This window comes from Sorex fumeus, unplaced genomic scaffold, assembly GCF_029834395.1.
Source record: "Sorex fumeus unplaced genomic scaffold, SorFum_2.1 ptg000013l, whole genome shotgun sequence".
NCBI lineage: Eukaryota > Metazoa > Chordata > Mammalia > Eulipotyphla > Soricidae > Sorex > Sorex fumeus.
Genome location: NW_026606070.1, coordinates 18685786 through 18711986, shown reverse-complemented (window position 1 = coordinate 18711986; position 26201 = coordinate 18685786). Strand labels below are relative to the sequence as shown.

At 36.5% G+C, this 26201-nt stretch overlaps 1 protein-coding gene across 1 annotated transcript in view; it reads right to left on the bottom strand.

The window, feature by feature from the left end:
- UBA6 (ubiquitin like modifier activating enzyme 6) overlaps positions 1-26201 on the bottom strand; it is a 76376-nt gene that overhangs the window by 34443 nt on the left and 15732 nt on the right. Inside the window, exons 3-15 of the mRNA XM_056111301.1 lie at positions 22160-22254; positions 21309-21337; positions 19230-19324; positions 18381-18492; positions 13950-14030; positions 12459-12581; positions 9805-9928; positions 8251-8354; positions 4675-4737; positions 3321-3397; positions 2685-2751; positions 1909-2052; positions 560-627 (exon numbers count right to left, since the gene is read on the bottom strand). Of these exons, the coding sequence (XP_055967276.1) occupies positions 560-627; positions 1909-2052; positions 2685-2751; positions 3321-3397; positions 4675-4737; positions 8251-8354; positions 9805-9928; positions 12459-12581; positions 13950-14030; positions 18381-18492; positions 19230-19324; positions 21309-21337; positions 22160-22254 (1182 nt within the window). The remainder of the gene's footprint in view (positions 1-559; positions 628-1908; positions 2053-2684; positions 2752-3320; positions 3398-4674; positions 4738-8250; positions 8355-9804; positions 9929-12458; positions 12582-13949; positions 14031-18380; positions 18493-19229; positions 19325-21308; positions 21338-22159; positions 22255-26201) is intronic.

Sequence of the window (26201 nt, the reverse complement as noted above, 5' to 3'; positions counted from 1 at the left end):
CGAATCAGTTACGGATGTGGATAACTTGTAAGTTATTAAAGGAAATATCTAACAAAACTGATTTCCTGAGGGGAAAGAAAGGGAATGGTGACCCTTGTCCAGAGGTGACACAGGAACAAAGGCAGAAGGAAGACTGCGGGAACTCTGGCAGTGTGCAGTAGCTTTGAATACTAACACCATATACTTCTGCACTGATGCAACCATCTTACCTAAATTATAATAAAAATATACCTAATTATAATAAAATATAAATCATAACAAAAATTATAAAATAAAAATAAGCTGCTTATAAAGCATGACTGATATAAATAAAAGATGCAATATAGTAACTTCACATGTACAGTCTTGTAATAGTTTAAACCTACATTCATATTTATAAGTCGGCAAAGAAATTGAACTATTTTGTACTTTAAATAGTCTTTAAGTAGAGAAGAAATCACTGCAGAAGTAAACGACATAAGGAGAAACAGTTTCTAAAACAAATATATGCTTAGGTAATATTATTGATGTAGTCGAACAAACACAGTTAAGAAAGAAGCAGCTGAAATTCTAGTATTACCGTGGTAAAAACTCTTCACGTTCAGGTCTATCCAGGGGCTTAACAACATCTGCCGCTTCAATGTATAACTTGAAGTGTAAAAGAAAAAATAAGATTTATTATGTATTAAACTTCTATTAAAAAAAGTAATTCCTATCTTTATTATTAGTAAACATTAAGGTAAGCAATGATAAAAATGCCAATATTTTGAAATATGTAACATTTTTTACACAATACACAATTATATTCTTTTGCTAAAACACTGACAATTCAAAAAAGTTGTTAAAAGCTATTTTGTTGCATGCTACTTAGCCATCCTAAGGATGATGTAACAAAAGGGAATTTCACTTAGTAATGTACCTTTTATGAATACATGAAAAACTATATTAAGAAGTCTCACTCAATTTTAGCTATTCTTGCTTTCTTTCATTTATAAAATAATTAGTTTTAAATAGGAGCTCAACCGTGGTGCTGGGATTCAACTTTAGAACCTTGACATGCTGAACATCAACCATTTACTGATTATTTCTTGCCAATTTCAGCTGTATTTGAATAATTTGATTAGTCCTTAATAATAAAATCTAGACTATTTTCTAGAGTAATCTGATTACTCTTTGATAAGAAAATCTAGTCTATTTATATTCTAGCTTGAGTTACTTATAAGCTGTTTATCATTAGAACATGCATAAGAAATGCCACAGGAAGCCAATTTGAGCACTTCTGAGCACTTTTTCACATCTGAACTTACACTGTGATAAAAATAATGAAATTCTGCAGCAACAAAGCACTATGTGGGCCCACTCTAAAGCAAACAAAAATATAAAGATAAATGCTATACTCAAAATATCTCAGGAGCTTCAAAAAGAAAGAATCTGAAGCCTGTGATCGGATAACTTTTGTACATTACTCCGTCTGAGAGTAGAAAGAAGGGTTCTTTCTATTTCTATTCCATCTGTGATGCATTAACACAGCATATGTAACCAAATTTGCATATTTGCAAATTTGTAACCAGAAAGGGAATCTGAAAATGCGTAAGTCCAAAAGATTCCATGGGACAAGTTCAACAGTCCTGACAGCTCAGGAATAATAAATAATATAGAAGACTAAGAATTTAGGACAGGAAATGCATTCCCTCATTCTCACAAATGAGAGAAATAACTCTCAATGCAAGTGTGGTTTATAGCTCGGTAATATCAACTAAAAAAGTTCTGATTATAGAATTTCATTTTGGTGGCAAATCACATCTCTTATGCGTCAAAAAGTTTTTGAAAGTTATAATAAAAATAATAATTAAACCTGGAATTTATAGTTGACATCCCATGTATGGGTAAATTCTAAATACAAAAAAATGATAGAAATATAGAACTAACCCACTGGCACAAAGGAGAAAACTTTCCTGTCACAGCTTTCAATACTTCTTGGCTGGCAATACCTCCTACTGCTGCAGCAACTGGGGGTAAAAGGCCTCGAGCAGTCCAAGAGAGCCAATGAACAATGTTGGCGTTTACGTCAGGCTGAAACGGAAGCCAGAAGAGACAGCATTAACAGTATTCACAAAGTACATTCAAAATTTCAATGACCATTTGTTACTTTAACTTCTTAAATAATATCCCTATTTCATCATAATTGTTTCAACAAATGCGCTAGAACCACTGGATATTCATGTATAAAATTTTTTTCCTTAATCTATCCTTGGAAAGGCATAAAAAACATGAGCTCATAAAAGTACAAAACTACATACAATTAAAAATGCAGCTACAGAACCAAACTTTGTACAGAGTACAAAACTGTACAATTCATGAAACCATAAAATTTTCTGAAATAGGACAAAAAGGGCACTCGGGTTTTTTTCCCCCACAGATTTTGGCTATTGTGAACAGTGCAGCAATGAACATAGAAGTGCAGATGTCACTTCGACTGTACTTTTTTGCCGCTCTGGGATATATTCCCAGGAGTGGTACTGCTGGGTGAAATGGGAGCTCAATTTCTAATTTTTGGGATCATACACAAATGCTTAGGGGGGCCATATGGGATGCCAGAGACTGACCCTGTGTTGCCGCATGCAAGGCAAGAGCCCTACCCACTGTACTATCACTCCAGGCCCCTATGTTACACATTTTTTGATGGCATAACTTTGAAAATTCACCTTCTCTTCCAAAGTTCCACTTATAGATGTTGTTAGTTTCAGCAGCTCTTCTGAATCTTGCTGGCATCTAAGATTCAAAGCAAAGCATCCAATTTCAGTTTTATTTTTCACCCAACAGCTATTGTCAAAACTAAAACTTAAGAAATATGCTTAAAAAAAAAAAGACAACACTGGAGTTTTGACAAGAGCCAGTAGAAAGTGCTTTACTGACTTGAAGATACTGAACTCAGAGAGACATCATTCCTCTCTAAGGAAAACGCATAAAACATTTAGCCAAAAAACATAAAGCAAAAACTTCTGCAACAATACTTCTGGTGTACTAGGTTAGAAGATAAAATATTACATAGAAGTAATCAAAATTCAGTAATCCTAATATTTTTTAATTTAATAAAGTTGTAGCTTTAGAAAATCTAAAAATGAGAAAATAGTAAAATTCCATTTTTAGTAAATTGATCTCTATATTTTCATTAGAACAAGCAGAAAAATATTAATTTTTGATGTATCTACCAGTCTCATAATTTTGAGAGCTTAAATTTTTTAAATTTATAATTTTTATAAAATAGTTTAAAATATTTATTATAAAGAATGATTTTTTTTGTAATGAGAAAAAAAGTTATTTCAAACGAAGAACATTACCCAATATTTGGCTTGCGACTGTATTTCTCCTGAAACTGGTCCAAGGCAAGCATAGCTGCGTGAATCTGCAGAGATGCCTATTAGGAACACAAAATGCTGTTTAAGATTTACTGAGTACTTAATATACGCTAGGAATTTAAACATCATTTACTTCCTGTGATAAATATGTTATCTAATGTCTCTAACAGACAAGGAAACAGAAGAGGCTTAAAATAAGACAAGAGAGCACATCAAGACTTTAAAGCAACATTTTAAGCAGTACATCAAAGTTTTTGGGGCTGGAGCGATAGCACAGCGGTAGGGCGTTTGCCTTGTGCGAAGCCAGCCCAGCCGGTTTGATTCCTCCGCCCCTCTCAGAGAGTCAGGCAAACTACCGAGAGTATCTCGCCCGCACGGCAAAGCCTGGCAAGCTACCCATGACGTATTCCATATGGCAAACACAGTAACAAGAAACCTCAAAATGGAGACGTTACTGGGCCCGCTCAAGCAAATCGATGAACAACAGGAGGCCATTATCAAAGTTTCAATTTCAGATGGTGTAATTTATTTTTACTAGACATTCATTTACAACTGATAAGAATATTAAGTGAATAAGGATAACAAAAACGCTTGTGCAAGACTTTCTAATCTTTGGTCAACATTTATGAAAATCGACACTGGTAATATAAATTCTCCCCTTACGTAAATATATTCACTGTTACAAAATTAAATCCAGCCATCTGCATTTTAAAGTTTCTGGGGGATGGGGTGGTGGGATGCATTAAATAAAACTCTACAGCACTCAAAAAATTCTTTACAAAGATGGGTTGGGGGGAGGGGGCTCCAGAGCAGCACTGGGGGGGATCGCTCCTGGCAGTTTGCAGCCAGTCAGGCCATCAGCTCAATGGAGGGCTTGAGTCTGTGTGCAAGGTATTAGAACTCTAAAACCCCAGAAAAAAACTTTTAATAAGCTCACCTTTATATAAACTATTACAATAATTTTTTTACTAAGAAATCCTAGCAGCAGAGTCAGAGGGACTGTACAGTGTGTAGGGCATTTGCCTTCACATAGCTGACCTGGGTTCGATCTGGTATTCCATATTCCCCCGAATATTGTCAGGAGTAATTTGAGTAGAGCCAGGAGTAAGCCCTGAGCATCATAGGTGTGGCCATCCCACCAGAAAGAGACACTTTCTTTTATTTTCCTGTAATTTTTTCATAATATAAAGTCTTTTGTTTTTAATCCCTGGAAGTCAATTTTAGATATGTGACTATCATCTTTATTTAAACGATCTGATAAAAAGGTAGACATGGTTAATCCATGTAAACTTTACTACTGTTTACCAAAGTCCATCCTCAAGTCCAATCTTCTTACCTCAGGTTTGCTGAAATCCGCAATTAGGCACTTTGGATCTTTTATCTGCTGCTCCAATGGTTCCTAAAAGGGAGAGAGGAAGGGAGTGGGGAGAGAAAACTATTACTTCTGAGCAAGCAAGTGATCACTTGACAAAACATGCTACAGCATGTCAGAACACTAAGAAAAATCTATTTTTCTTTATGGGGAAAATGAGTTTTGTGTCACACCTGGGGTGCTTGGGGACTTCTCCTGGGCGACTGAACAAGCACCTTAATTCTGAACTATCTCTCAAGTCCAACAAGGAATTTTCCTCCCGAAGGCTTGAGATAAAATTGACACAGTATATTCCGACTACACATAAACTTGCTACCATTCACTGTTACTGTTTGTCTGGTGACACGTTCCCCCGCCCAGGGCCACTTCTGGTGACGAGTGGCCAACTGGGTTATAGCCCAGCAGGCCTACAGAAGTAGGTTCAGGGGCCACTAGGACTACACAGGGTGGTGTTTTGGGGGTGGGGGGATATGGGAGTTTGTGGGGTGGGGATAAGGTGGGCGGAAGTGAGGAGGGGTGGGACAGGACAGGAGAGTGTGAGGGTAGGAACAGAGCAAGGGTGGGGGGAACGAAGTACCTGGCATAAACAGGTATATATATGCAAAGAGTATACCCTGACTAATATACCTAATCTCACAATTCAACTTTGTAAATGTTAAATGAAAAAAACCTGTGCTACATAGTAAACTTGGGAATAAGAAATAAACTGATGAATGAGACAATGCATACCCCATAAATCTAGTTTTTATTTATTTATTTTTAATTTTTATTAGTGGACCACCACGAGATACAGTTGTAGACTTACAAATTTTTGTGCTTGGGTTTCAGTTATGCAATGATCGAGTACTCATCCCTCCACCACTGCATATTTTCCACCACCAATGATTTCAGTATCCCCTCACCCCCTCATAGGCATTCCCTTTTGTTCTCTCTCTCCTTTTGGGTGCTGTGGTTTGCAAAAGAGGCACTGAGTGGCAATCATGTTCGGTCTATAGTCTACTTTCAGCATGCATCTTCCATCCTGGGAGGATCCTTCCAACACCCTTTTCCCCTAGCATGTGCGGCTGGCCTCCAAGCCATGGAGTGAACCTCCTGGTGCTTACCTCAACTATTCTTGGGTGTTAGTCTCCTATTTTGTAACTTTATATTCCCCAGATGAATGCAATCATTCTATGCCTGTCCCTTTCTTTCTGACTCATTTCACTTAGCATAATGCTTTCCATGTAGTACCACTTGTATGTAAATTTCATGACTTCACCTTTTCTAACAGCTGCGTAGTACTCCATTGTGTAGATGCAACAAAGTTTCTTTAACCAGTCATCTGTTCTTTGGCACTTGGGTTTTTTCCAGATTTTGGCTAAATTTATTTTTTAAATTGAAAGGCTCAATCATACTATTTTGAAATTAAATTATCAAGACTTGTTACATCTAAAAAACCTGAAATAAATTTATCCTGTGTAGGGCTGGAGATGTGACTCAGCAGTAAAGCACTTGCCCTTACATATGTAAGGCCTTGAATTCAATTACCGGCATCATCCAGTACAAAAAAAAAAAATTAAAAATTTACTATATGTAGCAAAAAACATTCAAAATGACCAACCTTGAAAACCTCAACACCCACCAAATCAGAAATTTACTCTAGTGGTGTGAAAGCACAGCGGTAGGACGTTTGCCTTGCACGCAGCCAACATGGCCGACCCAAGTTCGATTCCTCCAACCCTCTCGGAGAGCCCGGCAAGCTGCCGAGAGTATCTCGCCCGCATGCCACCGTGACGTATTCGATACGCCAAACACAGTAACAACAAAGTCTCCAATGGAGACGTTACTGGGCCCGCTCGAGCAAATCGGTGATCAATGGGAGGGCCTTTACTTTTACCTTTTACTCTAGTGGCAAGCTATTTTAAAACTGCAACAGAAAGTAATCCAACAACACATCTTACACTCTGTAGTGTTTCACCTACTTGTTCTAGCTTTGGTTTGTACATAGCATTGTAGAGGACTGTGACTAATAATAGCTCTGGAAAAGAAAGGGCTTTAAACTTACAAGGAAAAACAGAGGTGTATTAGCATATAATGAGAAGTTGCTTAAGGATTTAAACAAATTTCTTAGTTCTCTGAAACTAAAATAAAGAATTTTCATTATTCAAATTCTTGTATTTTCCTTTTAATCCCAACGAACAGGATTTTACACCTCCAACATAATGTACTACATCTTAAAATTGAAATTAAAATTAAAAAAGCTAAAGCAACTATGATAACTGGCTTTAACTTTGGTCTTAGGAAATAATAAAAAGTTTAATTTTGATGACTAAAAAAAATATAGTTCCTTTGAGGTAACTCATAGATCATACATTGGCATTCTAACCAAAAATATTTTTGTGAATAGTGTTTTCCTGAGACAAATCTACCATTCTCAAAGTGGGAATAATCTGAAAACCAACATCTGTTTCATCTTTAAGAGAATTGTTTGGCCTAGCCTTTCCCCCTCCCTAGTCAAGGTAATCCTGAGTTGCATTAATCAGGTGTTTCAGGAATCCTTTTCTATATCCCTACACAACTAAGCTCTCACCTCAAAGTGCTACTGGAACCCCCTCACAATTTATCTTATACACCCCCCAATGGCAACCTGTGTTACATGATCAAAATCCAAAAGTTAGCTTTGGATTATTTTTGTTTGTCCTTGTTTTGTTCTTTGTATTTCACATGAGTACTAACATTTCTAATTTATCTTTTTCTGACTTATTTGACTTAATATAGCACCATCCAAATCCACTGTTACAAACGGCAAGATTTCATGTTATACCTACAGTATCTGTACCGCAAATCATAATGACCAAAAGGAAACAGTGAGAGAAAAAGAGAGAGAGAGAGAGAGAGAGAGAGAGAGAGAGAGAGAGAGAGAGAGAGAGAGAGAGAGAGACAGGGGATGTGGGGGGTGAAAATTGTCTGCCGTGGAAGCAGACTAGGGGGTGAGGAGTGGATGGAGGGGAATTGGGGACACTGATTGTGGGAAATGTACACTGGTGAAGGGATGGGTGTTGGAACATTATATGACTGAAACCCAATCATGGTCAACTTTGTAACTGTTTATCTCACACTGATTTAATAAAAACACTTAAAAAAATTTCATGCTATCCCTGAACACTACCGTCCATAGTGTAAACATACATACATACATACATACACCCCCCCCCCCCCCCATCAGTCAACATTGGGCACTTGAGGTGTTTCCATATTTGGGCTCTTGTAACTAGTTCTGTAATGAACAAGAAAATGCATAAACCTTTTCAAAAGAAAATCTCCGTATTCTTTAGAGAAATACGTAAGTGACGTAAGTGTACAATTCCTGGTTTTACAGCATACTCAGAAATCTTTGAAATGATTTCCAAAGGGGCTAGAACAGTTTCCATTCTCACCAACAATGTGCAAGAATTCCTTCTTCAACTAAATACTATTTTTTTCTCTTTTACCATTCTTCTATAAAGAACTATTTTTTAAACACCCCCCCCCACCGCCCCGCAAAAAAAAAAAAATACTTACAAAGTAAAATGTTTTAGGAGTCTTAACTTGGATAGCTATGCCTCCATGTAAATAAGGTTCCAGTTTTGTAGTATCTCCAATGCTAAAGGAAAATGGTGATATGACTAAAAAAAAAAAAAAATTACAAAGTGATAGAAATTTAAGCCTGAAAATTTATCACCACGATGCTAATTTTCTCTAAACTGAAATATTAAGGTATCAGTATAATTGAAGGAGGTGGAATGGGGAAGAAGTGAGTGGAAGAATAGGGAGCTAGATAATTTTCTGCAACTCATATAGAATTTGTCAAATCAATAGGAAAATATAAAAATTTAGAAATTATAATAAAGGAGAAATAAATAGTTCAGAAATTTAAGACACCAATTTTATTATTATTTTTCTTTAAAGAGAAGTAAAATAGATTTCAAGAAATTTGGAGAAATGTGAGGGGTAGAGAGAGAGGTACATTCTCAAAAGAAAACATGGTTTCTCCAGTGGGGAAAAAATTACATCCCCCTCCTTCCTCCATTTTTTGAGGTATACTTAATTTCACTTATAGATGGGCAGAAAATGTTTCACTGTAAAAATTTTCAATTGCTTTTTGAACCACATGCTGACTCAAAAATTCAACAATAAGCTTCTCTTTCCATATACCTTTTCATTAAGTAAAGATAAACAGATAGAACATACATTTTTAACCACCTCAAATAGTATATTATTTTAGCCCTGAAGAAAAAAGGTTTTCTTAAATAACTAGTATCAATTACTAAATATTCTAAACAGTCTCATAACCACTCTAGTGCTATTTGGTCATACCCAGCGATGCACAGGGGTTACCCCTGGCTCCTGCACACAAGAATTACTCCTGGCGTGCTTGGGGAGACCATATGGGATGCTGGGAATCGAACCCAGGTCGGCCACGTGCAAGACAAACACCCTACCTGCTGTGCTATAGCTCCAGTCCTCCACTGCTATTTTAAAAAGCACTCAAAAGTCAAAGAATTTTTGGTACAAAACAGGAATTTTTATGAACTGTGTTGTCTTTTATAGTCTGCAAAAATATTCTTTCATCACCTTTCTAAGCCAATGCACTATTCAAATTAAAATCAAGACATCCTGTCCCCACTGTCACTATCCTATCACTGGGTAATTTTTCCTGCTAAATATAGTTCTTAGAATACCTGTATTCTCTATTTAATTTTATAATAATATTATTTAACATTAACATCTCACTTGGATTGAATGTTTTTACGCCAACACCTAGACAGTACCTGACTGAGTTTTCAACGTTTAGTACCTGAGCGATAGCACAGCGGTAGGGCGTTTGCCCTGCACGCAGCCAACATGGCTGACCTGAGTTCGATTCCTCCACCCCTCTCGGAGAGCCCGGCAAGCTACCGAGAATATCTCGCCCGCACGGCAAAGCCTGGCAAGCTCCCCGTGACGTATTCGATATGCCAGACACAGTAACAGCAAAGTCTCCATGGAGATGTTACTGGGCCCGCTCGAGTACCTGAGTTATAAATGTACTGAATCAGAACTATGCATACGTGAATTAATAAAACACCAAATTACCAGTTATTTGCTGTGTAGATCCATTTAAGCCTGTCATTCCATTAATTTCTCGAAAAGTTAGAAACTGTCCTGTCTGAAGTTTGTGAGGATGATTATCAAGACAAGTGACAATGCCAGGATTAGCCTAAAATGAAGAATAATCTACTAAAAACAAGTTCATGCATTTTTTTCATTCAAATCCCAAATCTCAAACACAAATTATATCATCATGGTCATTTTCAAAACAACCAAATTCCATTTCCTTCTCTTTTCTCAGTAAAAGTCTTAAAAAAAAACTGTCATATCTGTTGTGATCAATTTTCTTTTTATATTAAAAATATGTAACTTTAAGCTTGGAGGGGATTGTAGACATTCAACAATTAAATATCTCACAGATGCAAAGATTCTTATGACTTATAAAAAACATACAAAGTATCCAATTTAAATTTTAAAGTCATGTTATAAAAATTTCGGTGTGCATTAAAAAAGAGCAACTGAATAACTAGAGAAATGCTAGAAAGAATACATTTTTATAAAGATGAAAATTTAAAATTTGTTAAGTCTCAAGTATAATGCTTGCTCATTTGAAGTATTACTGTGCAGTCCTGCTTACTTATTACAATGAAAACTGGAAAAAAAATTTCTTTTCACTGAAGAGCACAGATGAAATAGGACAAAGGAATAGATATTACATTTTAATTTATGCAAAACGTGGAAGAGGTGATTACCTTAAAAAATTATTGGTTTTGGGCCACACCCTGTGGTGCTCATGGCTTACTCCTGGCTCTGTGCTCAGGGATCAACCCTGGTAGGCATGATGGACTATGTGGGACATAGTTGGCCCTGTACAAGGCAAATGCCCTACTCACTGTACTATTGCTCAGGCCCCAAAGTAAGTGACAATTTAATCTACACAAGCCTAGTAAAATTAGGATAATAATAAATTACCATCACACCCATGTGAATTTATAACTTGCATGTAAACTCCATGTAACTCTATTTCATAAAAATGGAGTTTACAGATCATGAACAAGGAGAAAAAAAATTGCAGGTAACTGAAATGGGAGCATTTATATTATTTTCTTATTTTTATAACATCTCACTTGGATTGAATATAGGTAACTCCTATATTTCCTGTATTATTCAACAAAACAAAGCACCTGTTAAATATCATACTGTTTTTGGACCTTGCTCTGATAGTGTGATATTCTCAGGAAAAAACAAAACAATACAGAAAGGCTGTTTAAGAAAAGATGAATAAACTAGTCTGTAAGCAGAAATATTTTCAGTAAAGTTTTCTGAAAAAGGTAACAGGGGTTTGGGTTTAAAAATCAAGCAAGAAGATAAGTGAACAAAAGCTATTAGACGAAGTTTATGGCATTCCTTCATATTTGGTTCTTCTGAGTTGTAGTGCAAAATGACTACAATAGTTGTTACTGATATGTACCTGTATATATCAATATATGTGTGCATATGTATATATATACACACACATATATATTTTTTTCAAATAAATCAAATGATTTAATTTTTTAAAAGCAGTACAAATGGGCCATAATGATTCCTCTAATATAGGAATAAAAAATTAAGCTTACATAATACAAAAGTGTGGTTAAAAAATTCACGTTATTTATTTTTAAAAAAGTTTTAGGCCACAACCACCTGCTCCAAATGAACCCTGGCAGTCACAAACATCCAGAACTCAATCGCCACCACCCCCAAGGCCCATCTTCATAGGCTCATCCTGAGCTCCCCAAGCAAGAGAATGAATGCCCTGAAAAACCCAAGTATGCGGGACCAGTGACTGAAAACTCCAAGCATCAAGGAGCTGTAAACAGGCCGCCCCTTCCCATCTCCACGCCCTTATGAGGTAGAGGTTGTCATGGCCATGAACTGCCTCCTGGTGCCATTGATAGCACATTAACAGTCATGATACAGACTCGCAAATGAATCTTGGAAACAGAGCAGCTTGCTGCAGAGATGTCTCCGGACCCCAATTACTTAAAATTTCAGAATGACCACTTACGTGGCTGTGCAACATCTCATGCTATTCATAACAAGCAATACAAAATAAATTATCTAGCATCTGCCTGTGGGGCAGGCTTTAATACTGGTGAGAAAACTCAAAACAATGGTGGTGGGAAGGTGTAATGATGGTGGGACTGGTGTTGAAATATTGAATGTAATCAATTATTGTGAATGACTTTCTGAAAATAAACTTTAAAAATTAAAAAAAAATTGGGGGGCCACATTAGGTTGAGCTCAGGGTGTAATCTTCATTTTGCTAGAGATCACTATTGGTTGGCCTCAAGGGACCATATGACTTGCCAGACAAACAACCCAGGTCACTGGTTTATGAGACAAGGACCCTGACCTACTGTTTTATCTCTCCAGTCCCTATGGATAAAAATTTAAATTTATGACATAGGCGAATGATGATACATCAATTACTAAAACTCTGCAAGTTAGAGAGAAATCCAGAATATTCTAATATTCCAGTCTTGTTATATAATATAATGCAATCAAACAGAATATTCTCAGGAATAATTTTAAAACACTCTAAAACAGGTGAAAAATACTACACATTATATCTCACTGACATAAACTTTTAAAAATACACTTCACATCAACTTAAAAAAATATAAATATGCGATAATATACATATATAATCATACTTGCGTTATGTTTGTAATGAAAATTTCTTTTGGTTCTTCTCCTGTTGTATCTAAAACTTCAAATTCATCTCCAAAATCACAAAACAATCGTGACCAAATTCCATATACATCTGCACTGATAAACTGTAAATGAAAAAAAAAACCGAAATTGAAGTTTATCTATACCTTTTTTTTTTTAAAATGTAGGATTACTGCTATTTATTAGAAGTTTATCTATACCTTAAGAAAGGTTCTGCTGGGACAGAGAAATAGTATGGCAGACAAGAGTGTTTGCCTTGTATGCAAACAACCCAGGTTTAAGAAAGTATGAATATTCAGATTGAAAAATAAGATGTCAAATTATCACTATAAGCAGATGATAGGATTCGAGGAAAACCCTAGAGATGCTAGAAAAAAATTTCGATAAACAATAAATTTGTATACTGACATGGCAACTTACAAACTCAACACCAGAATCCATGGCATTCCCATAAGCAAACAATGGAGCAATTTAAAAAAAAAAAAATTCCCAGTTGCAAAATTGTGCCTCAAAAAAAAATCAAGTACCTGGAAATAAGCTTAATAAAAGGCTTATATAAATCAAACTATAAATCACTATTATGAGGAATAAAAGAAAACAAGGAAATGAGACACATCTGTTTATGGACTGAACCTGGGGCTTCTCCATGCAGAGCTAGTGCTCTAGCCCTTAAGGAATGTTATGGGCGAACTTAAACCTATACTAAGTGCTTCCTCACCTGTCGGAAGTTTCTTCCTTTTGCCCAATACTTTCTAAAAACCCTTTTTATTAAAAAAAAAAAAATGCCTTGAATATACTAACAGGGATCGGACTGAAACTATGTACTGCTCTCCTACTATCATGAAGTAACTATACTCTATATTCTTTATCTATTTTTTTCTCTATAGGACTTGAAACTACCACATTACAAACCTGCTTTAATTTACTTATTTTATTTAACTTCCCCTGCAGACAGGTGATTTTCATGAGCAGGAAACTTGCATGTTCTAATCACCAGTGTACTTTTCTAGGGCTTAGAACAGTACCAGGTACAGAGTAGATTTTCAACTGAGTACTTGCTCAAAGAATCAAGAGCCTCCCGACACCACCAACTATAATTTAAGCTTACTAACTCAGTATTTCTCATCCTTTCCATCGCTACTTCTTCTGTCTTGCTGCTCCCGTGCTGGAGGTGACTTCTGGCACAGAGTTCGAGGGCTGCCTCTAGCACAGCACTCCTGGGCCCGCGAGATGCCAAGGCTCATTGCACTCCCGGCTCGCAATTCCTAATTCTAAATTCTTCCTTACTTTTGAAAGTGTGCATATAAGACAAACTTGCAACTTTAAAACACAGGAAATGAATATCATAAAATTAAAAAGTATTGTGACTAGTTTCATATAACAAAAAGCTTTCCATAAAATCTAAATATAAAGCTACAAAATCTAATAATTCTCCTTTGGTTAACTACACCTCATTACAAAGTGACACTTACCTTAATTGGAGGTTGCTGAGAACGACAGAAATTATTGATTTTCTTCTGCAATGGAAGTTTAGTCTCAGTCAATACTACACACTGTTGAGAAGAAAACAATAAATTAAAGACTAGAAAATCTGTAAGTATTTTATTAATATACAACTTAGAACCAGAGGCACATCAGTTTGCATTTTGTTAAGAATTAGTTTCTCTTTAAAAAAATAAATAAAACACTATCCTGTTGTACTTCATTCCAACAAATTATCTTCAGAAATATAAATAGCAAAAGTAAAAACAATCATAAAACTTACGGAGAAATTCTGCCCACATTAAATTCATTATCAACAGAGGATTCACTACTGGAGGCAAATCTTAATTTCCTATGTATTTGTTTTAGGTATCACTGCCATGGAAACACTAACCTAGTCACTAAAATAATACTTATACACACACATATATTTTTTGGTTTGTTTCTTGGGCCACACCCAGCAACGTTCAGGGCTTACTCCTAGCTCTGTGTTCAGAAAATCACTCCTGACGAGGTTAGGGTGACCACATGTGATGGTAGGAATCAAACCCCGGTCAGCCACATGCAAGGCAAAAAAATGCCCTACCTGCTATACTATTGCTCCCATCCACCAAAATAATTTAATGTTAGCTTTAAGGAGCAGTGACCACATTTTTTAAAGATATCCACAAAATTCTGTGAATCAATATCGGCTTATTAGTAAATCTTTGCTTTGTGTTTATATTAGTGAAACTAACCAATTTTACTATTTAACAAATTACAATTTTCAATATTTCAGTATTTAATTTTCAGAGGGAGGATTTGGGCCACACCTGGTGGTGTTCAGGGCTTACTTCTGGTTCTGTGCTCAGGGATTACTCTTGATGGTGCTTGGAGGACCATATGTGAGTACATGCCTATCTGTACTATCTCTCCAGATCTCAGTGTCAATTTTTTTTGGATCATCCCATAAGTAAAAAGAGGCTCTATAATAGAATCTTATCATAAGTAATACAGATTTAAAGGTGAAATATGACAAGGTCAACTGTCTATCAAGTCACAAAAGCAGAACTAAGCTCATCTGTCTGAAACTTCCCTAAGTTCTGGTCTCCATTAGGTGGTAAACTAAGTTTTCTGACAACTATCCCTGTGTGGATTTTTTTCTATTAAAAAAAAAATTAGTCACCAGGATATTACAAAATTATGATTAAGCTTCAGACACACAATGTTTCAACACCAATCCCTTCACCAGTTTTCACTTCCCTCTTCTCATCTAGCTCAGAAAGTGGTGCTTCCGGTCAATAAATACACTTCCACGGGTCACTTATTGTTTAAGTATGCCCCGCAAGGGAAGTCATTAAGTGGCTGATCATTCTTTGTTGGGCTCATTTCTCATTACTGTGTTTGCCTTGTGCAAATCTGAATAATGAGTAATGTCTATTTCTCTGAAACAAAAAGCAGTCTTGTCTGCTGCTAACTATACAGCAGTTTCCTAAACTCAGTGCTCCTCTCTGCTGTCTATGTGCACGGGAGCCCACTGGATTCTTTGTCCTCCAACAGTAAGATCTGAGATCGCAAGAGGCAAATATGATGCTATTACTCTAAGTAACAAGGTCCTTATTTGCACCCAGGAATCTCCTATTTCTTGCCAGCTTCCAAGAAAGAACTACAGGCTTGTAAACAGGGTAAAATCAAAATTTAAATCCTACACACATGAAACCTGATTTCATCAATGCTGGTAATTTCAGCCATAAACTGATTATTACCTTTTCCTAATGTTCTCTTTCAAGAACTTTAATCCCCCAAATTGAGAGTTTTGTTAAATTCAAGCTGTCATTTGATTTAAAAGTGTTTTCTGCAGTCTCAGTAATTGCCTCAGATTTCTATTAAATTCCCTGATACAGTAATTTAACTATGTATTTACATAGCATTTACTACACAGGGCTTAAGTTTTTCGTAAGTTCTATTTGCTTATGTCCTTTTTTATTTGGGGGCCAAGCCTAGTGGTGCTCAAGAGCTGAACTCCTGGCTCTGTGCTCAGGGATCATTTCTGGCAGGTTCGGGGTACCATATGGAGTGTCAGGAACCATATCCTGCCAGGTGCAAGACAGAAGCCCTACCCTCTGTGCTATCACTCTGGTCCCTCTACTTGACTATTTTTATGCATCTTATTTTCATACTATGTATTTAGTCATCTTGAACTTTAGTATTATTCAGTATTATTCGCAATTCTTGGAGGCCTAATTCTTTGTTTTATTTACTAAACCTTGATATAAAGTACTCTTAAACCTTGTTATTCAGTTGTGACCTATCTTTAAAGAGTCTTTATAAATTATAATATAAGCATGGTCTAGTTCAGACCTTTTTTTTTCTTTTTCTTTTTTGGGTCCACCGGTGATGTTTAGGGGTTACTCCGGGTGGTGCTCAGGGATCATATGGGATGCTAGGGATCCAACCTGGGTCGGATCGCCCGCATGCAAGGCAAACGCCTTCCCCGCAAGTTCAGAGCTTCTTAAACTTTTTACATTCACAATTTCTTTTCACCAGAGAAATTTTGATGTGAACCTGGGTTAATGACAGAGGTATACAAATAAAATATTTCCTGATCACAGCCTGTTACTTTCCTTACTACCTGGCATCCCAGAGTATCATCATCTTAATACTACTTTTTATGTTTTGTATTACTTAGTAGGATTGCATTTACTACATTTGGTTTCAATTTTGGAAGTTTTAGACCACAAATGATCATAAGGTTGACCTCCAAATTGCTTGAGGGTAAGCCAACAACTAAGAATCACAGGAAAAATAGTTTTTAATTCAGAGCACAAGACGAAACAGAAGAGTTTCTTTTTCTGCTGGGCAAAAATTGTTCTCATCTGTCCTATCACTGAGTGCACAACTCTGGATACAGATTTACAAAGAGGAGGGGGCCTCAGCTGTTTCTGTACCCCTAGTACCCGTTTTGTGACTATGCTAGAGTGACCATTAATTTCTAAGAAACTTGGTTACTAACATAGGTAACCCTGCCCTTGGAAGTAACAACAACAGTCTTCTTTTTAACTACCTTCATTCCTGGCTTCATTTTGCTTTAAAGCAGCTTCTTTCATTTATTCTGAGCAGAAGTGAGGGCTGATAAGGCTGGAGATATTGAAGACATCAATAGACACCAATGATTAAATAATCATCCATGCTTTCATAAAGAAACCTCTGTAAGAAATACTGAAAGGCCTTAAGAGTTTCTGGTTCTGTGAATATGCGGAAGAGTACGGACAAGTTGGCATGGTACAGAGGGTCTGGAAACTATCACCCCTTTCCTCAGACCTTGCCTGATGCCTCTGTAGTATTTGGCTTCTCCTCCCCTTCCCCACACCAACCAGGAACCAGACTGAACTTTTAATCTGTGTGTGAAGTCTTTGGAACTGAAACTCTGCAAACCAATACTACCTCTGGGTAAATGTAACTGAACTGAATGATAGCTGGTAGAAGGGAATCAAATAGAACCCAGTCAGGCACACAGCTGGAAAACTAATTGGTGTAAAGGAAAATCAAGCAAACATACGGTCATAGGAGGACCAGAGGTATTAAGAGGCAAAAAAGACCAGGTTTTCTTCCAAATAAGTGATTTCATGATTTAATCACAGGAAACAGTATGATTATTGTTAGAATAATCAAGGTGCTAGATATTTTGTTGTTTAAGGAATTTTACCTAATATGCACTGAATTATCAATCCATCTTTTGATTCCTCTATTACTGGGACTGTCACATTCTATTCATTGACTTAAAAAATACAGTGGCAATTTCTGGACTTTGGGTTGGATATTATGACTTCTCTGGCCAATGGGATATTAATGGGAGTGACATAAAGAGGAGCATAAAATGTGCTTGAACGGATAGACTATCCCTTTGCATTCTGTTTACAACAAGAAAACACCTACTGGAGCCTCCTGGTCCCAGAAGCGAGGGACACAGAGCAGAGTCCAGAGTCCAGAGTTGAAGTTCACAGAACAAAAGCTAAAAGCCAACAGCCAAGTCACATACAGATATGGGAAAAACAAAGCTGCTCCAATTACTAAGTTGAATGTCTTTTTTGGGGGGCCCGGGGTGGGGGTGTTCACCCAGCAGTGTTCAGGGCACCATATGGATGCCACAGACTGAACTCAGGTCAGTCATGTGCAAGGCAAGCACCCTACCTACTGTATTATTGCTCTGGCTCCTGAAAGTTGTTTCTTAAAATGTAAAAATGGCAGACTAATCATTTCCCCATCAAAAGTTTTTTGGCTTTTACCCTGAACAGAATATTTTGAACGTATTTAAAATGTAAAGCATTCAACCTGAAACCTTTTTGTTCTGCTCAATAAACTAGCTTAAATTAGTTACCCCATATTTACACTTAAGGATTTATGAGCAATGTGTCAATATAAATATAAAATGGAGCACCAACCTGGTATTTATTTAAAAAGGAGAGATCTGTGGCTTCATTTAAAGGAAAAGAAGATGACGTGACATGAACATATGGATTTAGCTCTGCAATGTGTTGAAGTACTGCTTCAGCCCTAAAAAAAAAAAAAGTGACCTTTGTTATTATTGTACCAACACACCAAGTCCTTTCAGACACCAGGTTGATGCCACTAGAGGGGAACAGAGGGGAGAAAAGGAGGCTAAACATGGTCTTTAGTTAACTATATAATCCTGAGATGCAATATACTACCACACAATTTCTAAATGTGCCATGAATAAAGCTCCCACTTCAAATCTTTTCATGATTTAGTAATAAAGACCTGTTTAACAATTTTAAAGTTCATTACTAGAGAGCAAAGCGATTATATAGTATGTGACAAAATTCTTATCTTTATGAAGTTATAATAGATGTTATACTTACATATCTGTGTTTGTGTGAATGTAGTGACAAAGAACGCAACTATGACTGAACAGATTATTTTTGGGGGCAGTGGTGGATATGGGGGAGCCTCCTGAGCGGTGCTCAGGGGCCTTGGGGAACACTTCTGGTGCTTCTTGGCCACTTGGTGCTGATGATTCAGTGTGAGGAGTGGCACTGCTCGGCTCTCCAGAGCCAGGGGGTCACCCTGGTCACCAAGGCCTCCGAGGATGCACCTGGCAATGCTCAGGGCAGCACGTGTGGTGCCGGATTGATCCACGGTTGGCCACACGCAGGATCTGCACCTTAATCTCGAAACTAGCTCTCTAGACCAGAAGTAGTGTTTGGGATGCAAAAATATGTAACAACTATAAGACCAAAAAATAAATAGTACGTAATACATCGAAATATTACCTGTTTCTCCTATTAACAACATCATCTTCACAGATAAAGAAGTTGGTTCCTAGATCCCATGGTTGGCAATTTTCAGTATCATGAATTGTAAGTGCCTTAAAAATAAGAAAGTAAGCAAAGTTTCTATTAAAATGCGAATGAGACAAAGAAGGACCCAGGAAAGACAAAACAATCAGCATCAATAACAATTACAATGAATCAAACTACCTCAAATATATTTAAATCTGTGCATTTACCTGCTGGTCACACATACACATGCATGCTTATACACGACACACAACTCACTATTGGGAGAGGATAGGAAATCATGTACTTTGAAATAAAAGGGAAAAGCAAAGTATTCTGACTTTTGTACATCTATATACAAATTTTAATGAAACCAAATAAATGAACACATAATTTTTTTTGAAATGTTATTCCAGTTAATGAATGAAAAAGAATTCTGTGTCACGGTCTCTAACAAAATGAAGGACCTAGGCAATTATTAATGACTGCTTAATCTCTCAAAGAGACTTCAGAACATTATTTCCTGCTGAGAGCAAAAATACAGTATCACCGGAAAAGAGTAGTTCTGCGATACAAATCAAACTTAAATTACATACTCTGGATATGACTACCAGCTCATAGGAAAAACAGGGGTAGAGGTATATTTGATAAATGACCTGGTTTCTGGCATAAAACAAAATTGCAAGGGGAAAAAATTAGGAAAGGGAAATCTGTACATGAAATCAGTACATGAACTATAGATACTGGTAAGAATAAAACAAGTTTTTGAAAAACATCAAATTAACAAAACTGGGAAAATTCATGCTCTTTTTAGTATTTGGTTACATAGTAGGGTAAGCTTCTAAAATGGCTCTAAAGTTTCTTGCTTCCTAGGAATCAGACCTTTGTGTATAAATCTTCTTCCCTTCAGTATAAGCTAGATTTTTTAAAAGTATTATATATCTATCTTTATTTATATTTTAGTATAAGCTAGATTGAGTAATATAATATATGCATTATACATGCTGGAAGATCTCTTTAGAAATTATTTAACAAAAGATTTTGTCACTGTCTCTCATTTTCCTGCTAACTTACTCTGATAAGACTGCTGTCAGATTATAAGCTGCACTACAGAGATGGCCATTAGCAAGGAATTGAAGGTGGCTTCCAACCACCACCCAGAAACTAAGGTCCACAAAGAATGGAATTATCTCTTCAACTACACGAGCCAACTTGGAAGGCAGATCACTCTCAGTCTAGCCTCAAAAGCACTGCAAACACTGACAACCCTAACTGCAGCCTTCTGAGACACCCTCAGGATACTAGCTCAACTGTGCTCTATTCTGATCTAGGAAAACAGAAAATAAATGTAAGTTGCTAAATTTTGGAGTACTGTAGTTTTGTTTTCTAAAGAAGCCCCCTATCTTTTAGAACTGTTTAAGGAAGACATACTTGTACATCTGATATTTGCATCGGAATAATTTGTCGGTCTGAGCAGTCAGGAATTAGGAAGAGATATATGAAATAATCCATCTATAAGTTGATATCTGTGGCTTTCGGATTATGATTGTGTGACAGGCACATGTATATTCACAATAATATTTGCCTCGTGAAAAATGTTCTGTAATAGGAAGATTTTTTAAAAAGAAGAAAAGTAGTGGGCGAAATAGAGTACAGCAGGTAAGGCACCCCATCTGGTCTCCCAAATCCGCCACGAGTAATCCCTGAATATAGAGTTAGGAAGTCAGGAGTAAGTCCTGACCATCAATGAACAAGAACAAGAACAGTGGTCAAGGATGTGGCTAAGAGGTGGAGTATCAGTCTGGCATGGCCAAGGCCCTGAGTTTGATCCCTTATATATCAAGACTCCATACTCTCAGCCCAAGAGTGTGGCCCAGACACCATCACCTGACCCCCAGCACCTAAGTGCAATGTAACTGCACATAACTGTCTGTAGGCCCACCAGAGGTATGTCTCTAAAAAGTAAACTTAAAAAAAAAGACAAAAAGAGAAATATACAACATAGAAATCATTTTTGATACTATATGAATAAGAAAAAAAATTATATTCTTACTAAGAATATTTGTCACTTACCTTAATTCCTGCAAGAACAAGATTCTTCGCTATAAAGGAAAGAGAAAAATAGCTTAAGGAGGTCACGTTACATATGACTTCAAAGAATTTGGATGCATTTTCTTTTTTCTTTTTGGGTCACACCCAGCAATGTACAGGGGTTACTCCTGGCTTGTGCACTCAGGAATTACTCCTGGTAGTGCTTGGGGGAACCATATGCGATGCTGGGAATAGAACCTGGGACGGCCACATTCAAGGCAAACACCCTACCCGCTGTGCTACAGCTCCAGCCCAAATTTGGATGCATTTCTGAAATTAAAAAAATTTTCACTACTCACAAAACACAAATTCCTTACCAAAAACAGATGAACAAAATGGGTGAAAATAGTTATGCATACCTATTAAAATAATCATTCTTAAAACTGCTTTGTATTTTTCAACATGTTATTAATATATGTGCATTCTACCATAAAAATGCATAAAAAGAACAATTACTATTATTATTGCTGTTATTTTGTTTTCCTGGGCCACACCCCATAGTGCTCAGTACTCCTGACAGTATTTGGGGAACCATATGTGGTTCTGGGGAATTGAACCCGGGTCAGTGGAGTTATAAAGCACTTACCCAACTTCACTCTGACTAAGAGAATGATTATCAATCTTTAATAGTTTCACAAAAAGAGAAGGGATGTACTATTACTGGCTGATTGGGAAAAAAATGTATTAATATCATAAGTTAATCTTTTAAAAAAAAGTCAAAACTAAATCTAATCAAGATTTCAGTCTATTTTTCCATACAAGCAAAACAAGAAAATCAAATTCCTCACAAATTTTATATTTGACTATAAAATTATAACAAAAATGTTGCTTACCAATTTCCAAACCAAGACCACCCATACCATTTAAGAAAACATGGGACTTGGCCATCTTCTGCATTGCGGTATCTCCAAGGACATACCTCTGTCGGCTGTAAAACACAATGGAAAACGAAGTTACTACATTAAAATTATTCATCTCTCTAATGTTATCTGCAAACTAGTGGTTCAGTGGCTAGACCCTGACCACAAAATTGTTTTGAATCACTTTATAGTGTTTAAGATTTATAAATTAATTTCAAAACATATTTCATATTTAAAAAAAAACTTTAAGAATTGGCACCATGGGTCAACATTCCTGCATTGTTATATTTACAAGTAAATGTAAAATTTTTACATATAAATATATTTTTTTTCATTTTTTTTTAAAACACGAAAACTTGTGTAAATATCTATATTGCTATAGGGGCACAACGCTGCCACAACACATCACCATCACCATCATCATCAAAGTACCAATATCCCTCTGTCGCTGTCCATTGGATCTTTCCAGTTCACCACCCACCCAAAACCCTTTGTATGCCCTAGTCAGGTCTAAGGATTTGTTTCTACTGGAAATTCTGCCTTGATGTGTTTATGTCTCACTTGAGTAGATCATAAATCCCAGCTGTGCAAATCCTCTGTTTCCAGCTCATTTGAGATTATTTTAAGTATAAAAGCTGATAAATATATAAAGGGCTTTAATTCATTCTAAGAATCACAAGGTAGAACCAAAATGGGAAATTATAAAGATACAAACTAGTTATTTATAAAAGCTAGAAATAGCTAAAAGTAAAATACAATTAAGAGTTTATTTGAAAGAACAGTCATAAACCTCATGTTTTGTTTGTCTGTTTGGGGGAGGGACACACCCAGCGGTGCTCAGGGCTTACTCCTGGCTCTGCACTCAGGAATCACAACTGGTGGGTGTGGGGGACAATATGGGATGCCGAGAATGGACTATGCAAGGAAAACATCTTACCTACTGTACTCTCTCTCTCCAGCCCCTAAACCTCATGTTTATACCTCTACCCCTCTGGGATCATTTTTATTTTGGGGTCCTGGCGGTGCTCGGGAGCTAGCCTAGCCTTTAATTGGGAGACTCATGTTGTGCTTAGGATGAAAAGTGGGCCTTCCCACACCAAGCACATGCTGTGTGTAGAACTCTCTTTCTTCTCCCATACCACTCTCAGAAAAACAGACATCCCAATGCATTTGAAAAATGAATTCAGTATGACAAATAATACAGTGCCTTTTGAGTTGCTAGAATTTCCTCTTGGAATACACACACATTACATTAACACATTTGCTTAAATCAAAGATACTTAATTTCTGTATAAATGTCCTAGCCAACATAAAAATCAGAAGTTTGTTATCTAGTTAAAACTTTATAAACAGAAGCTATTTTTGTTATTTCCTTCTTTGACTCCACAAAATATAATAATACCTATGCTTTTTTTTTTTAGTAAAAAAACTTTTCTTTTTCCAGTGCCGAGGACCTAACTCACAGTCTTAAATATCCAAGGTTAAGTGGCTTTACAGACCCGAGATCCTGAGATATGTTTTTCTAAAATTGGTAATAAATTTGTCAGTTTCACCCCAAAGCATTGTTCAGATTCAATGCAGTCCCTATAAAGATACTCATGATATTTTTCAAAGAAATAGATCAAACACTCTTGAAATTCGTATGGAACAACGAATCCCCAGCAAACAGCTAAAGCAATCCTTGGGAAAAGGAAGATGGGAGGCTTCACTTTTCCCAATTTCAACTGTACTACAAAGCAGTAGTAATCAAAATAGCATGGTATTGCAATAAAGAAAATCCCTCTGGTTAAACTGGTTAAATCTTGTTAATCAGTTAATCTTTGATAAAGAAGCAAAAATATAAAATGAAGCAAGGAAAGCCTCTTCAGAAGTGGTGTAGAAAAACTGGTCAACTACATGCAAAATGAACTCAGACCTCTTTCTAATGCCATGCACAACAGCCAAATCAAAATGGATTAAAGACTTGACATTGGATCTGAATCTGTAAGGTACATAGAGGAAAATGTAGGCAGGACTCCCCATGGTGCTGAAGCTAAAGGCATCTTCAAGGATGAAATACCTCTGACCAAGCAAGTGAAAGTAAAGATAAACATGGGACACATTAAGAAGCTTGTGGACCTCAAAGGAAATGATCACCAGGAAACAAAGACAGCCCACGTGTTGGGGTTATTATTTACCCAACACTCATTTGATAAGGGATTAATATCAAAGATATGTAAGATACTCATACAATTTTATTGAAAAAAAAATCCAACCCCATCAAAAAATGGAGAGACAAACAGAAAGTTTCTTAAAAAAAAAAATACAAATGGCCAAAAGGCTCATTAAAAAAATGCTTTGCATCACTAATCATCAGGGAGATGCAAACCAAAACAACGAGATAACATCTCACACCACGCACATTGGCATAAAATAAGAACAAGAATAATCACTGCTGGTGTGGATGGGCTCTTATTCACTTCCAGTAGGAATGTTGATAGGTCCAATCTTTCTGGAAAACAAAATGGACATTCTTAAAAATTTAGGAATGGAGCTGTCAGTTGACCCAGCAATGCCACTGCTTGGAATATATCCCAGAGACTCCAAAATAAATTGGAGAAAAGACATTTGCACCCCTATGTTCCTTGCCACACTACCCCCAATAGTCAATCTCTGGAAACAATCTAAGTGTCCAATAGGTGACTGGATAAAGAAACTGTGGTACATCCACACAATGGGATATAACTCAGTCATAAATATAAGACAAAGTCACGCAATTTGTTGCTACATGGAGAGTATCAAGCTGAGTGAAATTTGTCAGAGGAAGAGGCACCAATACAGAATAATCTCTCTTCTATGCAGAATATAAAGAAACATAATAATGAGTTCCCAAAAAACGAAAATGAAGAACATGAGACCTGCTATTCATTCACTAGGAAACATGCCACTTGATGGGAAGCAGGGATTGAACAGGGAGGGAATAACATCTATGGTGGCAGGAAGGATTCAACTGGGAGGAAGAGGTGGTGCTGAACATTGTAAAGTGCTATGCATGCAATCCTAGCAGCAACAGTGCTATAAATCACAGTGTAAAAACACTAGAAGGGAAAAAAAAGCACCTTTCCTAGAAGCAGAATGGTGGGCGGAGAAAATGGGGGTGATCGTGGGGGACTGGAGGAGGGAACAGGACACTGACAAAGGGAGTGTTGTTGGAACATTATATGCCTGAAAACAAATCATGGATAACTATAATTTTACAGTGAACAAACAACAAAAAAATTAAAGTATCAATTTCAGAGACAATATTAATTTATCAAGTATTTACTGAACATTTACTATGGTACGTTAGTAATCGCACATAACACAGCTTTGTTGCCTTTATTTTTGTAATCATAGCAACACATTTAAGTTTTGTCTGATTTGCAACATAAAAGGGGTTATTTTGAATTTTTGTGTGTCCTGCTCCTTCTGAACGAAATTATATTTGAAATTCATTAATATTAATGCATTCATGGTCTATCCTGCAGTTCTAGATCATTATCAATAATGTGATTATAAACATTAATAAACACACACACACACACACACACCTTGGCACACACAATGAAATACTTTTTCTAGTGCATATATATAGAAACTAGAAGATGCAGGGCTAACTTTACTGAATAGTGTAAAGCTGCTTTCCAAAATTTTTCAAATGCACTAGTTTACTCTCCTGAAATCTATCAAAATCCCTATAGTTTCACATTCTAATAAACAAACAAAAAAAAAGTTATCTGATCTTTAGCCTGCCTGCACAGTAACTTAATAGATGTGAAGCCGGTTTTTGAAATGTTTCCTATGTTAACATGTTCTACTCTTCTGGTTATTTTCCCCCTAGTTTCCTGAAATTAAAACTCATTAACTTTTAGGTTTTATTTTCTAAAATACAGATGTAAAATTTATTGAAACACCAACCTGATCAGCATAGCGCACTACAGCCCAGAACTCCTGGACTCGGCGATAGCACAGCAGTAGGGCGGTTGCCTTGCACGCA